General features: G+C 39.9%; 1 protein-coding gene across 1 annotated transcript in view; it reads left to right on the plus strand.

Annotated features, from left to right (window-relative positions):
* The window catches only part of STOM (stomatin), a 32,881-nt gene that overhangs the window by 8,724 nt on the left and 9,275 nt on the right, over positions 1-14,882 (plus strand). Inside the window, exons 2-6 of the mRNA XM_008049784.1 lie at positions 4,500-4,603; positions 5,967-6,039; positions 8,128-8,210; positions 13,475-13,678; positions 14,682-14,816. Of these exons, the coding sequence (XP_008047975.1) occupies positions 4,500-4,603; positions 5,967-6,039; positions 8,128-8,210; positions 13,475-13,678; positions 14,682-14,816 (599 nt within the window). The remainder of the gene's footprint in view (positions 1-4,499; positions 4,604-5,966; positions 6,040-8,127; positions 8,211-13,474; positions 13,679-14,681; positions 14,817-14,882) is intronic.

Raw genomic sequence — 14,882 nt, forward strand, 5'->3', positions numbered from 1 at the left:
AGAGCTCCGTTCGCCTGCTGCTCAGCTCCTGCTGTGCGGCCTGGTCATAAACGGCCATGGACCGGTACCGGCCCTGGTGGGGCTGGGGGACGCCTACTTTGACACGGTCTGTTGGAACTGGATAGCACGTGGTTTTTGAGATTAACCTCCCCTCCATCCTATCTTTTCCCACCAGCCAGCATTGTTCTTGGCAACTTGCAATATGAAGTGTTTTCACCTCCACACCGTCAAGGGGAAGGGAAAGATCGTTCTTTAAATGCTATAACTTCGATATTTCAATAATTTAGCCCATCATTTCCTTTTTGTGTGTAATAATGTCTATGACTCAGAGTCAGATTTTCGGTTATTGGATAACCAGAGGAAATCCAGTGTCTTTTGACCTTTATGATAATTAAGTCTCAATGATAAATGGAATTTATTACTCCACATGATTTCCAATTGTGCCAAGTTCAAAAGATCTAAAAGTTACTCAACTGATAAGGGATCGGGAGCACCATGCGATGCTTTGGACATTAGCCTGTGTTATCATCTTGGAAAGAATGTTTGACTGCTTTTCTGGAAGCTGACCCAACAAAAATTATTGCACAACTTCTCTTTTTCATTTGTTTCATAGTTTGGTTTTGTTTTCTTTTGTTTCTTCCCAGAAGATCTTTAGCTTTATTACTTTGGAACTCAGGAGGGATATTTTATATCTGCTTTACAGATTTTTGTAAACTAATATATGTAAAGAGCTAGCTGTGGCTAACATGTTGGCATTCAATAAATAGTGGTTAGTAGTATGATAAAAGATACTTCCAGAATGAGAGAAATTTCAAAATTGTGTGACTTCATATTTTCAGCAAAACCAATTTACATAGGAAGTAAGCATGTGCAGAAACTTTGCTAAAAGTATTTCAATGCAGCAGCATTTCTAACTGCTAAATTTTTCATCATATGAAACAATGGGATGTTAAACAGTTGCTAGTAATGATAAAGTACTGACATGAAAAGATGTTCACAAAATAGGGAAAAGCAGATTTTAGTCACTATGTATACCATTATTTCATTTTTGAAAAAAAATGATAGAAAAGTAAGCCTAAGTAAAAAGGACATATAGCAAGGCAAAAAATAATTACCATTCAGAGATAAAGTATATTTAGTTTTTCTTTTTTCTATTTGTTGAGCTATAATTTCTATAGTGGTTATCTTGCTTTTTTAAAAAGCAGTAATTTTTTTTTTTTTTTGAGTTAGAGTCTTACTCTGTTGCCCAGGCTGGAGTGCAGTGGCACACTCACAGCCACCCCACCATCCACCTGTTGGACTCAGGCAATCCTTCCGCCTCAGCCTTCCAAGTAGCCAAACTACAGGCAAGTGCTACCACGCCTGGCTAACTTTTAAATTTTTATTGTAGAGATGAGGTCTCACCAAGTTGCCCAGGCTGTTCTTGAACCCATGGGCTCAGGTAATCCCCTCACCTCAGCCTCCCAAGGTACTGGGATTACTGACTAGAGCCACCGTGCTCGGCCAAAATAAGCAGTAATTTTTAAAAATTTGTTAGTTTCCTAAAGGTAAGCCCAACTTGAATGTTTAGTATAGGTTAAAAATTAAAATGTATAGATTATATCCATTTTCAGACCCTTGCTTTGATTAGTTAAGAGTTTATTCTAATACAGCTTTTAGGAAAGAATTTTATGATAAATGCTGTAAACCATAGCAAAGTGATATTTATAACCAACTATCATGGAATCCCTGATTTTTTAGGAGTATCCCCACTCAGCAAATATCAACAAGTATATCAATCAAAATATCTCAGGAATACTGATATTCTGTTGTTTGTCACCTCATAAAATTGGCAGAAAGGATTCAGTTCTAAGTAATAAACAGAAAACTTGAAGGAAATAAATTTAGTGGGAATTTCTTTCCTGTTCTCAGAAGGCATAGATGACTAAGGACTTATCTCTAAGCCTGATGGAATTTAAGCCTCATCACTCTGAGGAATGTGCACCTTTTGAGTTGTAACCAGGTGGGGAAGAATTTTGAGGGTTGCGAATGGGGAGGTTTTATTTTAAAGGTGTCAGGAAAATATGGCAAGTGCCATCTCCCCAGTGTTTACCCAGATTATTTCTAGCCCAGCATTTGATATGTGAAACATGGAGCCAAATTTTCAGAATAGCTGCTAAATTTCTTGTTCCTCTTGATCTGTAATCCCATATATCATCTGGGGTTTTCAAAAACAAAATGTGACAATGGGAACCGAACACAAAAAAACAGACTGAACTTTTGGCTTGTCCTCATGTAGCTCTCCTCATAAATGAGCTTCTTTAGGGTCTTTGAATGTCCAAACTTGGCTTGACTGGGGGGAGATGTGAAGCAAGGAACAAATTAAGTCAGTTAAGAAGCTTTTATGAAAAAGAGTGTTACCTATATTTTCATTTTTCATTATGAAGATTTGAACTTCTACACTTGAGTAGTGTAGAAGGATTACAGAAAACTATCATTTAAAGCTACTGAGCACTATCTCAATTCTACAGGGCCAGTCTAATAATACTTAGTTTTTACTAAATATTAGGGTGAGGAAACTAAGGCTCAAAGAGTAAAGATCATACAACTAAGAAGCATCAAACTGAAATTCAAACATAGATACTCCTTATTCTCAGGAGCCCTCATTCTAATAAGGGATATGAGTGCACATGAAATTAAAGTAGTAGACAAAATATAAGTGCCATAAGAGAAGTTTTCAAAAATGCTATCAAGATTTGGAGGAAGGAAAAAACATAACTGGCTAGTAAGCTTGGTAAGAAGTATTTTATTTAACATCCACTTTATACAAGATAATGTGCTATACATTGGGAATATAAAAATGAATAAGAAAAATCTCTGCTTTCAGGATTTTTATAGTCTAGTATGTTATGGAGACTTGGGGCAATATGTTAGAAAACACTAAATGCAAGCTGGGCTCGGTGGCTCAGCCTGTAATCCCGCGCCTTTGGGAGGCTGAGGTGAGTGGATTGTCTGAGCCCACGGGTTCAAGACCCGCCTGGGCAACTTGGCCAGACCTCATCTCTACAATAAATCAAAAAAATTAGCCGGGCATGGTAGCGCGTGCCTGTAGTTCCAGCTACTTGGAAGACTGAGGCAGAAGGATCGCCGGAGCCCAGCAGGTCGAGGCTGCGGTGTCCAAGAGCGGCCACTGCACTCCAGTCTGGGTTACAGAGTGAGACTCCAACTCAAAAAATAAAAATATAAAATATAAAAAAAAGAAAACACCAAATGCTCTCAGATAAATAAGTACTTGTATCCAATCTGTTTGGAATGCATTTCACTCTGGATGTCCTGAATCTGGCACAGAGCCTTGAAATTGTCTTTTGCTATAAATAGGTACAGCTGGAATTAAGAGGGCTTCCTCTGTAAGAATATTAGATTTCATTCTCAGAACTCCTACCATTCCTTCCCAGTTTGGATACTGTCTTGAGAAAGTGCTCCAAACATGAATACATCTTTAATGAGGATTTTTAAATTGAGAGGTGAAGGAAGGGTCAAAGAGTGAACTGATTTCGAACAGGGGCTTTAGAGTAAAATAACCTATGTTTAAGTTCCAGGTCTTCCATTGTATGACCTTGGAAAAGTTTTGTTGCTTCAGTTATATCATCATAAAATGGAGTTTAAAATACCCTGGCAAGGCATCTGCGAGAATTAAATTAGATACCCATCTAAAGTAATGTAACACAATGCCTGGGTATAGAAAACTATTCCAAACCACCACTGTTGTTATTATCAGTTATGATAATACTAGATAGAGCTTGTCCCACAAGGAGCACTGTGACCCCGCCTTGAATTCTGCACTTACTGCCTAATATTATATTTATCTGTTTGTCTGTCTTTCCCCACTAAACTTTAAAACTTTCTTAAAAGCTGGGGTTGGGTCTTATTCACTTTTACCACTTCATTACAATCATAGGGCATAATAAATAGAAAATGTTTGCTGGATAAGGTAATGAATAATGTGGAAATTTATGTGTTACAGTGTTATATAGATTAGGGAAAGTAGATCTGTTACCAGACTTCTGTGTCTGTTACCAGTGTTCTGTGCTCGGTCCTTGACTTTGCCCAGAAAATAATTTCAGAGCAAGCTGAATATAACAAGTCAGTTAGCAAGTTTATTAAAAGTGGAAGCAACAGAATAGTACTTTAGGGCAAAGTGCTGGGATTACAGACTTGGGTCACCGCACTTGACTTTTTCTGAGTCTTCTAGCAGTCCTGAAATTGGGACAGTCCCTGCTAGAGTTTCCACAGATTTCTAAATGTTTCTACAACCTTCTACAGACCTGACATTTTGCTCTTCTAACCTGCCTACTCTATCAGTACCTACACTTCAGGATTTTATAAGGATTTGATGGGAAAATTCATGTAAAGCGGCCAGCATGATGCCAAACACATAGGTGTTCAGTAATACTGAGAATGAAGATGGTGGTGACCATGCTAATAACAATGACAAATTTAATATTTTTTGTTTTCAACAGATAGTCCCGCTACGGACCTTGGACTTTGTGGATGGATTTTGGTGGCTGCCTCATTCTTATTCACAGTTATAACTTTCCCAATATCAGTATGGATGTGCATAAAGGTAAAGAACATTTCATTCACATCTGGAAAGGGGTCAACTCCTGCCTATACAAATCTACTTTGATGTATATAAGAAGGAGACAGAGACCATGTGGGCCTGTAATTCTTATATCTTTATCTCTCTTTTGGAAAATGTTTTCTACTCACCTATTATAATGGAATCTTTTTTTTTTTTGAGTTGGAGTCTCACTCTGTCGCCCAGACTAGAGTGTAATGGCGCGCTCCTGGCTACCACAGCCTCAACCTGTTGGGCTCCGGCGATCTTTCTGCCTCTGTCTTCCAAGGAGCCGGAACTACAGGCGCGCGCTACCACACCTGGCTAATTTTTTATTCATTGTAGAGACAAGGTCTCACCAAGTTGCCCGGGTGAGTCTCAAACCCGCGGCTCATGAAATTCATTAGCCTTGGCCTCCAGAGTGCTGTGATTACAGACTGAGCCACCGAGCCCGGCCTATGATGGAATCTTAAAAATTGTTTTTAGCTATTGTCCAATTAATCCTTTCCTGAGAGTCACCATACAAAATGTTCTGGGGTCAGGGATATGAGATGGTCCTATGAGAACAAATTCTCCAGAGTTAGGATGATGGGATTTGAGTGCTGACTTTGTTGTTTACTGTGTCACCTTTGCCATGTTTCCTCACCTGTAAAATGGGAGAAAATAACATGACTGTTATTCATAAACTGTTGTGAGGATTAGATGTATTAATCTGTCTAATGCTTGGCACATAGTAAATGCTTTCAAATACTAGTTATTTTTTCTTCAAAGTTATTAATACTTGGATAAATGACTATCATGTACGTATACCTAAGACGATAAAATATGCTGCAAGCATTTTCAGATAAATTTATTCCTGGAGCTAAAGGAATCAGAAGAAAAACTATGAAAACTTCACCTTTTTTTGTTTGTTTGTTTTAAGACAAGATCTTGCTATGTTGCTCAGGCTGGTCTTGAACTCCTGACTGCAAGCAATCCTCCTGCCTTAGCCTCCCAGAGTGCTGGGATTACAGGCGTGAGCCACTGTGGCTGACCCAGCTTTTTTGTTTCTGAATTAACAATGCATGAGTAATTGAAGAACAATATTAACAGCTGAAGAGTAAGGTTATGGATTTGTTTCTGTACACTATTCTATACTTTCCAAATTTAGACAGTGAATATCTATTGCTTTTATTTCTGTTAAAAATTAGATAAAGATAAATACCATACTTTAAGAAGGTAGACATTGGACATGTTATTTATAGATATGGTCTGAATATAGGGAAAAATATGAGGCATCCAACCCGTTTACAGCAAAGATATATTTGAGAAGCTATGCATGTAAATATTTGTACTCTTCATGTTAAATTATCATTTGTTTTTATTCTAGATTATAAAAGAGTATGAAAGAGCCATCATCTTTAGATTGGGTCGCATTTTACAAGGAGGAGCCAAAGGACCTGGTCAGTACTAAGATACTAGATTATCTGGAGACAGGTTCTTTTTATTGATGTGATTTCCCTATGAGGGCTTCTTTTCCATTGACTTAGAAAAAGTTAAAGTATCAGAAGTTGTATAACAATAGCAGTGGCTCTAGCCAGTCTTTTGTTATCCTTTCTTTCCCACCCTTCCCCTTTCCTTCCCATTTGAGCTGATAAGATTATCTTAGGCCAGGAATAGCTACACCTATAGAAATTTGAGCATGAGAATGTCTACAAAAGAGAGAGTTTTTCCAGGCACAGTGGCACACGCCTGTAATCCCAGAACTTTGGGAGGTGGAGGTGAGAGGATTGCCTGAGCCCAGGGGTTTGAGACCAGCCTGGGCAACTTGGCAAGATCTAGACTCTACAATAAATAAAAATTAGCCGGGCGTGGTGGCACACACCTGTAGTTCCAGCTACTTGGAAGACTGACGTGGAAGGATCACCTGAGCCCAGCAGGTCAAGGCTGCGGTGGTCGTGAGCATGCCACTGCACTTCAGCCTGCAACAACAGAGTGAGACTTCAATTAAAAAAAAAAGAGAGAAAGGCTTTAATTTGCCAAACTTTAATTAAACTCCTGTGTTCCAGATTCTGTGTTCAGGGGAGACTAAAGTAGTCCTTACCGTGAACGATCTTACAATCTAGTGGTAGGACACCAACAAGGAAACAGATAGCTACAATCCTATGGAATGATCAGATAATCACAGTGAGCTGTGAGAAGAGAGAAACCCAAAGAAGAGTGACTGGTCTGAACTAGTGGTAGGAGATGACATTATTAGGTTAGACGAGGGGTCTGTGATCTAGTGCCATGTGAAAGATGCAAATAGTTGTACAGAAATTAGATTGGAAAATATAGTTTATTTAGAAAGTAAATTAGAGAGAGAGAGAGGAGATTCATTTCCCGAAGGTAGAGGTGTGGACCAAAGCTTAGGGAAAAGCATGGTGGCCATAGCTCAAAGAGCTATATGGCCAGACCAGAGCTTAGCAAAAGTAATGGTGCCAGGTGCTTGAGATTGACTGCTTTTGTTTTTTTTATTTTTTAGATTAGAAAATACAGTTTATTTAGAATGTAACTTAGAGAGAAAGAGGAGATTCACCTCCCCAAGGTAGGGGAGGGGGCCAAAGCTAGGAAACATGGCTGGCCATAACTTAGCAGGGCAATGGCTGCAATGGCCAAGGTTGAATGCTTTTAAACCTTCCCTTTGATGGGTCAGGTTGTTAAGGTGATTGAGTGATAGTCTGTTTTACGTCATGAATGGGCAGGTAAGCACAGGTACTGACATCAGGTGTGGATGGGTGGGTTAGTCACATGACTGCTGCCAAGGTGATAGGGTCAGTCTGGGTCACAAAGATCAAGAAGGGCTGATTAGGTTAACTTGGTTTCTTATGGCTGGAAGCAAATACTTGGAATAGAAAAGTGAATTAATACAGAGCAAGCTGGGGAGGGGGTTGAAAACAATTTTCAGGCATCTTGACCCAGTCTTAAGGCATGAAAAGGTGTTAGTCACAGGGAGGTGTTCCCAGCTGAAATAGCAACATGTATAAAGCAATGTAGAGGACAGAGTATTGCAGATTTGAGAAACTGCAAGTAGCTCAGTCCAGTGAGAGTACAAGTTGTGAATTGAGGGAAAGTGGCTGAAGAGGGAAATAGAGGCAGGCTGTGCAGGACCATGTATGGGGTAGGGTTTGTATTTAGAGGAGAAATCTCTGCTTGTAGAGAAAAGCTATGTAGGAGAGAAGCTGCAATAGAAAGATGGCTTGGGAAGTGATGGCATTGGTCCAAGTGAGGGAAAAAAGAGAGTGACGGTAACAGTAGAGTAAGAAAATGAGCTCCAGAAACCTAAGTGGGAACAGTCAGATGTGGGAAGCAAGCAATAGGAATCCAGGATAACATCCTGGCTTCTGACTCACTCACTAATATTAACTGATGACTTCCACTTCATTGGGATGATTCTATTAAAATTGAGTGGAGAAGTGAACTGATTAGTTAAGATGATTCTATTAAAATTGAGTGGAGAAGTGAACTGATTAGGTGCTCACGTCTCTATAACCTACGTATCTTTGTTGCAGGTTTGTTTTTTATTCTGCCATGCACTGATAGCTTCATCAAAGTGGACATGAGAACTATTTCATTTGATATTCCTCCTCAGGAGGTAAGGTTTTCTTTTTTTTAAAAAAAAAAGCAGGACAATTTATGGAGAGGACAGAAAAGCTCCTGTAGTGGGAGGGGACCCAAAAGGGTTGCCCAAGGTTTTCTTTTGCTATGAATAACAGATATGTGTAAAAGTGCTTTACAGTGAGAGGCAGCCTCTGGCCTGGTGTGGTGGCTCACACCTATAATCCCAGCACTTTGGGAGGCAGAGGTGAGAGGATTGCCTGAGCCCACGGGTTCAAGACCAGACCAGGCAACTTGGTGAGTCCACTTCTCTACAATAAATAAAAAAATTAACCAGATGTGGTGGCACATGCCTATAGTTTCAGGTGCTTAGAAGGCTGAGGTGGAAGGATCACCTGAGCCCAGCAGGTCAAGGCTGTGGTGGCTGTGAGTGTGCCACTGCACTCTAGCCTGGGCAGCAACAGAGTAAGACTCCAACTCAAAAAAACAGTGAGAGAGCCTAGTTAGAGCACAGACTTCAGATCCTGACTTCCTTCACCAGTTCTAGCTCAGTGACCTTGAGCAGGGTCTTTAACTTCTCTCTGTCTCAGATTCCTCATCCATAAAATAGAAGTTGCAATAGTAGGACCTACTTTATAGGGTTGTGAGAAGCAAATTAGATACTATATTTATCAGAACAGTGACTGATAAATAGTAAGTGCTGTATAAGTGCTTGCTCTTATTACGACATTTGGCCCTCTGTGTGGGTTCTGTATCTGAGGATTCAACCAACTATGGATTGAAAATATTAGGAAAAAGTAACTTCACAAAGTTCCAAAAGCAGAACTGGAATTTGCCATGCATCAAGTACTGCATTGAATCCACACGAATGAAGTGATGTGTGGGCATTGTATTCGTTAATATAACTAACCTAAACATGATTTGATGTTGAGGAGAGAGTATTGCAGATGATATACACAGATTATACAGTCAACCCTCCTTATCCGTGGATTCTGTATCCATGGATTCAACCAACTGTAGATCAAAAATATTTTGGAGACCCTGAAGACCTATCATAATACTACAAAGAGGAGGTGGGCAGTAGCAAGACACTACCAGGAGAGGGGGGTGGCACCTAACATCAGTAAGGTGCCTGATCCTAATCCAGGCGAAGTGAGGTCCAGTGGGAGGCTCAAAACTTCACCTGTACCTAAGCCACTTATGTACCCAATCCTGACTGGGACCCCACAACTTAAAAAAAAATTCTCTGCATATATGAGAATGTAAAAGAAGTCTATTGTAAATGGTAAAAAGAAGTGATAACATTTAAACTACTTGAAAGGCTACTTGAAAGGCTGAGACAGAAGGATCGCCTGAGCCCGGTAGGTCGAGGCTGCAGTGGCTGTGAGTGTGCCATTGCACTCCAGGTAAATTTTCTTTTGGAAAGTAGTTAATAAGGAAATATATATATATTTTTAAAACAACAAAAAATAATACAAAAATTTAAAAAATTCAATGTAACAACAATTTACATAGCATTTACTTTGTATTAAATATTATAAGTAATCTATTATAAGTATGCAGGTTACATCATTTTATTTTATTTTATTTTATTTTTGAGTTGTGAGTCTCACTTTGTCGCCCGGACTGGAGTGCAGTGGCCACTCCTGGCCACCACAGCCTCGACCTGCTGGGCTCCAGTAATTCTTCCGCCTCAGCCTTCCAAGTAGCTGGAACTGCAGGTGCGCTCTACCACATCTGGCTAATTTTTTGATTTATTGTAGAGATGAGGTCTCGCCAAGTTGCCCAGGCTGGTCTCGAACCCGCGGGCTCAGGCAATCCACTCACCTCCGCCTCCCAAAGCATGGGATTACAGGCTGAGCCACCGAGCCCGGCTACATCATTTTATAAAAGGGACTTGAGCATCCTCGAATATTGGTGGGAGTAGGGATGAGAGTCCTGGAACCAATCTCCCACGGATACTGAGGGATTGTTGCATTACAACATATTGTAATGTTAATGTAAGTATAACATTAACATTATCTTTGTTGGCATTACATCATTTTTACTACCACATTTCTCTATGGGTTTCTGAGAGAAAATTCCATTTAGTACAGTATTATTCTTCTTAAGGTTTTATTCTAGATAAATTAGTTAGAAGCCAAAGTAGAATCTGCTCATTTGACATTTTAGATAAAACATGAATTTTATGTTAGTAATTATTTTGTGCTTTTCTTATCTTTCTTTCTTTCTTTTTTTTTTTTCTTTGAGTTGGAGTCTTACTCTGTTGCTACCCAGCCTGGAGTGCAATGACACACTCACAGCCACTGCAGCCTCGACCTACCGGGCTCAGGCGATCCTTCTGTCTCAGCCTTTCAAGTAGCTGGAACTACAGGCATGTACCACCATGCCCGGCTAATTTTTTGATTTATTATAGAGATGAGATCTCACCAAGTTGCCCAGACTGGTCTTGAACCTGCAGGCTCAGGCAATCCTCTCGTCTCAGCCTCCCAAAGTGCTGGGATTATAGGTGTGAGCCACCACATTCAGCATTTTTTTTATTTTTTGCTTTTCAAATTATTCCACAAATATGATCACAGTTGAAACTGACAGCAGTATCCCCAGAAAATACACATTTGTGGTGAGGTAAAGGAATTTCTCCAAACTACAATGATGGAGCCAAGCCTAAAATCCAGCTCTTCATATTCCCTGTCTAGTGTTTTTTCCTCAGCTCTTTGCTAAATACATTCTACATTAGCTCCATCATAGTTCCTGAAGAAGTGATAACCATCCTGGTGCTCATGTCTTGGGAGGAAAAATAACCATTGTAGACAGAAAACCTAGACACATGATGAAGGGGGGAAGGACAGAAGAATGCTGTCCGTGTTTCTTGTCCCAAGTCCAGATACTCAGCATGGTGATGAAGCCTGGCCATGTTGCCTTCTCTTATCATGCGATCCAGAAACCAGCTTAGGAACTTCCTTGTTGGTACTGATCCAACTAGTGGGCGAGGTCAGACTTTATAATCTACACAAACTTGATGCCAGAAATCATTTTTGCCCACATTTTACTCATAAGAGCAAGACTGAGCATCGCCATATTCTCTGTATGTTTTCCTATCTTCGAGGGAAGATCTACTCTCAGAAGGAGCCCCTTTCAGGGTAGCTGGAAGTTCTGGCATTTTCCTCTGTAAATATTGCAGACATCTGTCAGGGTTGCTGCTTAAGCTTCTGCCTTCCAGCTGGTCTCTTCTCTCTTACAAGCTGCTGAGTGCAGGGCACATTGGAACTTGGCAAGCAATCCTTTTTCCAATCCCCTGCGAACTTACTGTGAAGGGAGATAAACACTGCCTATGATAAACAGTAGGCAGAGAGGCTGTAGCTTTAGAAAGCAGCTGGGGCAAAGTCAAAGTGGCAAGAATGTGTTTAGGAATAACACACATTTTCCTATCATATCATGGGAAATAATCAGTTTTTACACAAGATGATGCTATACTCTACATTTATTTGCAAATCTTCCACTTCTCTTCCCATTTAGAAGTATTTTTGGATTACTAAAAAGGGATCACTGCTTTGACGTCTGGCAGGGCTAAACAGCTATGTGACAACATGGTTGTTATTACCTTCCGTTTACATAGCTCTACACTTTCAAAAGGGCTTTTTTCACAAATGTCTTCTCCTTTGACCTTCACAGAAATTTGGGTAGAATTGGGCAGTGTTATTAGTGGCATCTGACAATTGAGGAATCTCTAGGTCTACTAGTTTAAAAGCCTTCCTGGAGGCCACCCAGGGACGTGCAGGCAGAGCTGGAACTAGAGTTCCAGTCTCTTGACTCTCCCTCCTGTGCACCTCATCAATAACTATTTCTAAGACTGATGCTGGGTGTGGCACAGCACAAACCTGTGGATTTTTTGACTTGACCCTAAAATAATTTTTCAGAATAGCCAGCAAAGTTTTAAAACAAAGTTTTAGTGATAAGAAGAGAGTGAGAAAAGGAAAGGCAGAAGTTCTCTCTCTCTCTCTCTCTTCCCTCTCTCTCTCTCTCTCTCTCTCTCTCTCTCTCTCTCTCAGACCGTGCTTTTGCTCTTAACTGAGAAACTAGATATATGGGGGCACAGGTAACTGCCACTCTGCAGAGATTGACATCTCTTCCTTTCTGATAGGAGGAGTGGGAGGAGGGGTGATCTTTTCTAGACCTCATTGTCTTCTGCAGGTCTGTCAGATTTTTCCAGTTCACAAGTTCAAGAATAAAAAAGTGGTCTTACTATCATTTCTATGTCTTTGGTTACTTCAGAGTTGGTATTCAGCTATCTGCCTTTAACTGGGAACCTGAAGGGTTTTTAGCGATTATTATGCTAAACCATGAATTGAAAGGTTGGGCTGTACTGTTCTTACATCTGATGTGATTTTCTTTTGATTTGTGGAGGGGTTAGGGTAAGCTGCCAGTTCACATTCCAGCTTGGCCTGCAGTAAAGAAAAAATGTAATAAAGAAGTGATGAATGCTTCCTAAAAGTTGCCTACAAGAAATGTATCTATGTATGTCTAACCTGTGCTAACTGTCCTGTCTCAGGACCATGCTTTAATTTAGTTCATCTCTCATTTATTGATTGCCTGCTACATATCAAGTGTTCTGCCAGTGCTAGAGATACAAAGAACTGCACTTAAGAAACTCATAGTCCAATAGAGAAGTAGAAATGTGAATAAATAATGTCACTATAGCAAGGTTCAGTAGATGTGCAAGGGAAGAGTGCTTAACTCTGCCAGGCTAGTCAGGGAAGTTTCAAAGAAAAGGACATTTTTAAATGATGAGGAGAAATGTGCCAGTGTGATGTGAGGAAGAAAAGCTGGAATTCCTGGGCTCACTTGGCTGACTCTTTCATATCTCTGTGCCTTTTTATACACTATTCTCTCTGCCTTGAATACTCTTCCACTTCACCCCCCCCACCGCAGAACATTTTTATTCTTTTCTTCAAGATTCAGTTCAGGTGTCACCCCTGTTACCCACAGCTGCCACTTAGAGTGTTCCTTGATTCCCCAACTTCCTTGAAGGTAGGATCCAAGGTCTTTCATACCTTGCTCCTTGGTACCTAGTACAGTACCTGCTATTGAGTGGTATCTCATTATTTGTTAAATTATTGAATGAATTAATGGACTTAATGAATAAATTTTATCGCGTTTTAAAAAAATAATAATTCACTTTCTGATGCTTTACTAGAGAAAACCAGCTAGTGTTGTAAGATGTTCTGTAAAATAGCATTCCCTACAGTTACATTAAAGAAATAGTTGATTGACAGATGTAAAATTGCTTCCTTCATCTTGTAGATCCTTACTAAGGATTCAGTGACAGTTAGCGTGGATGGTGTGGTCTATTACCGTGTTCAAAATGCAACCCTGGCTGTGGCAAATATCACTAATGCTGACTCAGCAACTCGTCTTTTGGCACAAACTACTCTGAGAAATGTTCTGGGGACCAAGAACCTTTCTCAGATCCTCTCTGACAGAGAAGAAATTGCACACAACATGCAGGTGAGGAATGCATTACTGTTGTTACCCACTGGAAACTGAAAAATGAAGCAAAGAGTCAATGGTAGTTTGAGAATCTTCTATTGATTCCACTTGGGAGATGACTGGCCTTTTTTTTCCTTCATAGTAAAGTTTTTGAAATTTGATGAGGGGGACTTTTTCATACTAGCAGCTCATAGGTTAACAACACTCCAATGCATTTTGTTTTTTATTCTTTCTATTGTGGTTTTTTTTTCCTAGAATCAGTATTAACCTTTTTGTTTAGTTTAATAGTGCAGAAACTGTTCTTCAAAGTATTGCAGGTATTGTTAAAACTTTATTCTGTGTTTGAGCCCCATGAATCCTCTTATAACTGTTAGGCTTTCCAATCTTACTTGAATAATAGATGTTGAGTTAAGCTTGGCTTGTTCAAAAAAGATAGAATATTATAAATCTGAATTCTCATCCTTTGTATAGACTTCGCTGTGGGTGAAATCTATGACCTTATTTGATATCCACAACAACCTTATGAAATAGGTAGTATGGTTTCATTCCTGCCACTCTAAAGGGAGGAAGTTGAAGCACAGAAAAGTAATGACTTCCACAGTGTTACATTAGCTCAGAGTTCAACAAACTATTGCCTACAGGCTATAATCTTTGCAAGTAAAGTTTTAATAAGTAAAGTTTCATCAGAATACAACCACAGCTATTTATTTATATATTCTTGGCCGCTTTTGACAACAACCATTGAGTTAAATCATTGAGACAGAGACTACAAATAAACAGTCAAATGTTCCTTTTAGAAGAAATTTGCCAATCTCTGCACTGGCTTATTAGTATCAGAATGAGATCAGATCCCCAGTGACCCAGCCCCTACTCTTCAGCATTTCTTCCACCATAGTTCAGCTCTCTTCTATAACTCTCCCCTAGCACCTCATCTGCTCCAAGTCCCACTGAATACAGCAGCTACCGTCAGCATCAGGGCTACAACTGGCCATTTCTCGCTTGCCTTCTCTCTTCCTAACAGTGTACTCTGGATGATGCCACTGATGACTGGGGAATAAAGGTGGAACGTGTGGAAATCAAAGATGTGAAACTACCTGTGCAGCTCCAGAGAGCTATGGCTGCAGAAGCAGAAGCATCCCGGGAGGCCCGAGCCAAGGTAATATTTTGTTTCAGCTTCTTTTTCTTTCTTTTTTTTTTTTTTTTTTTTTTTTTTTTGGGTGTG

This window comes from Carlito syrichta, unplaced genomic scaffold (genome assembly GCF_000164805.1).
Source record: "Carlito syrichta isolate Samal-C Ts95f unplaced genomic scaffold, Tarsius_syrichta-2.0.1 Scaffold136857, whole genome shotgun sequence".
Taxonomy (NCBI): domain Eukaryota; kingdom Metazoa; phylum Chordata; class Mammalia; order Primates; family Tarsiidae; genus Carlito; species Carlito syrichta.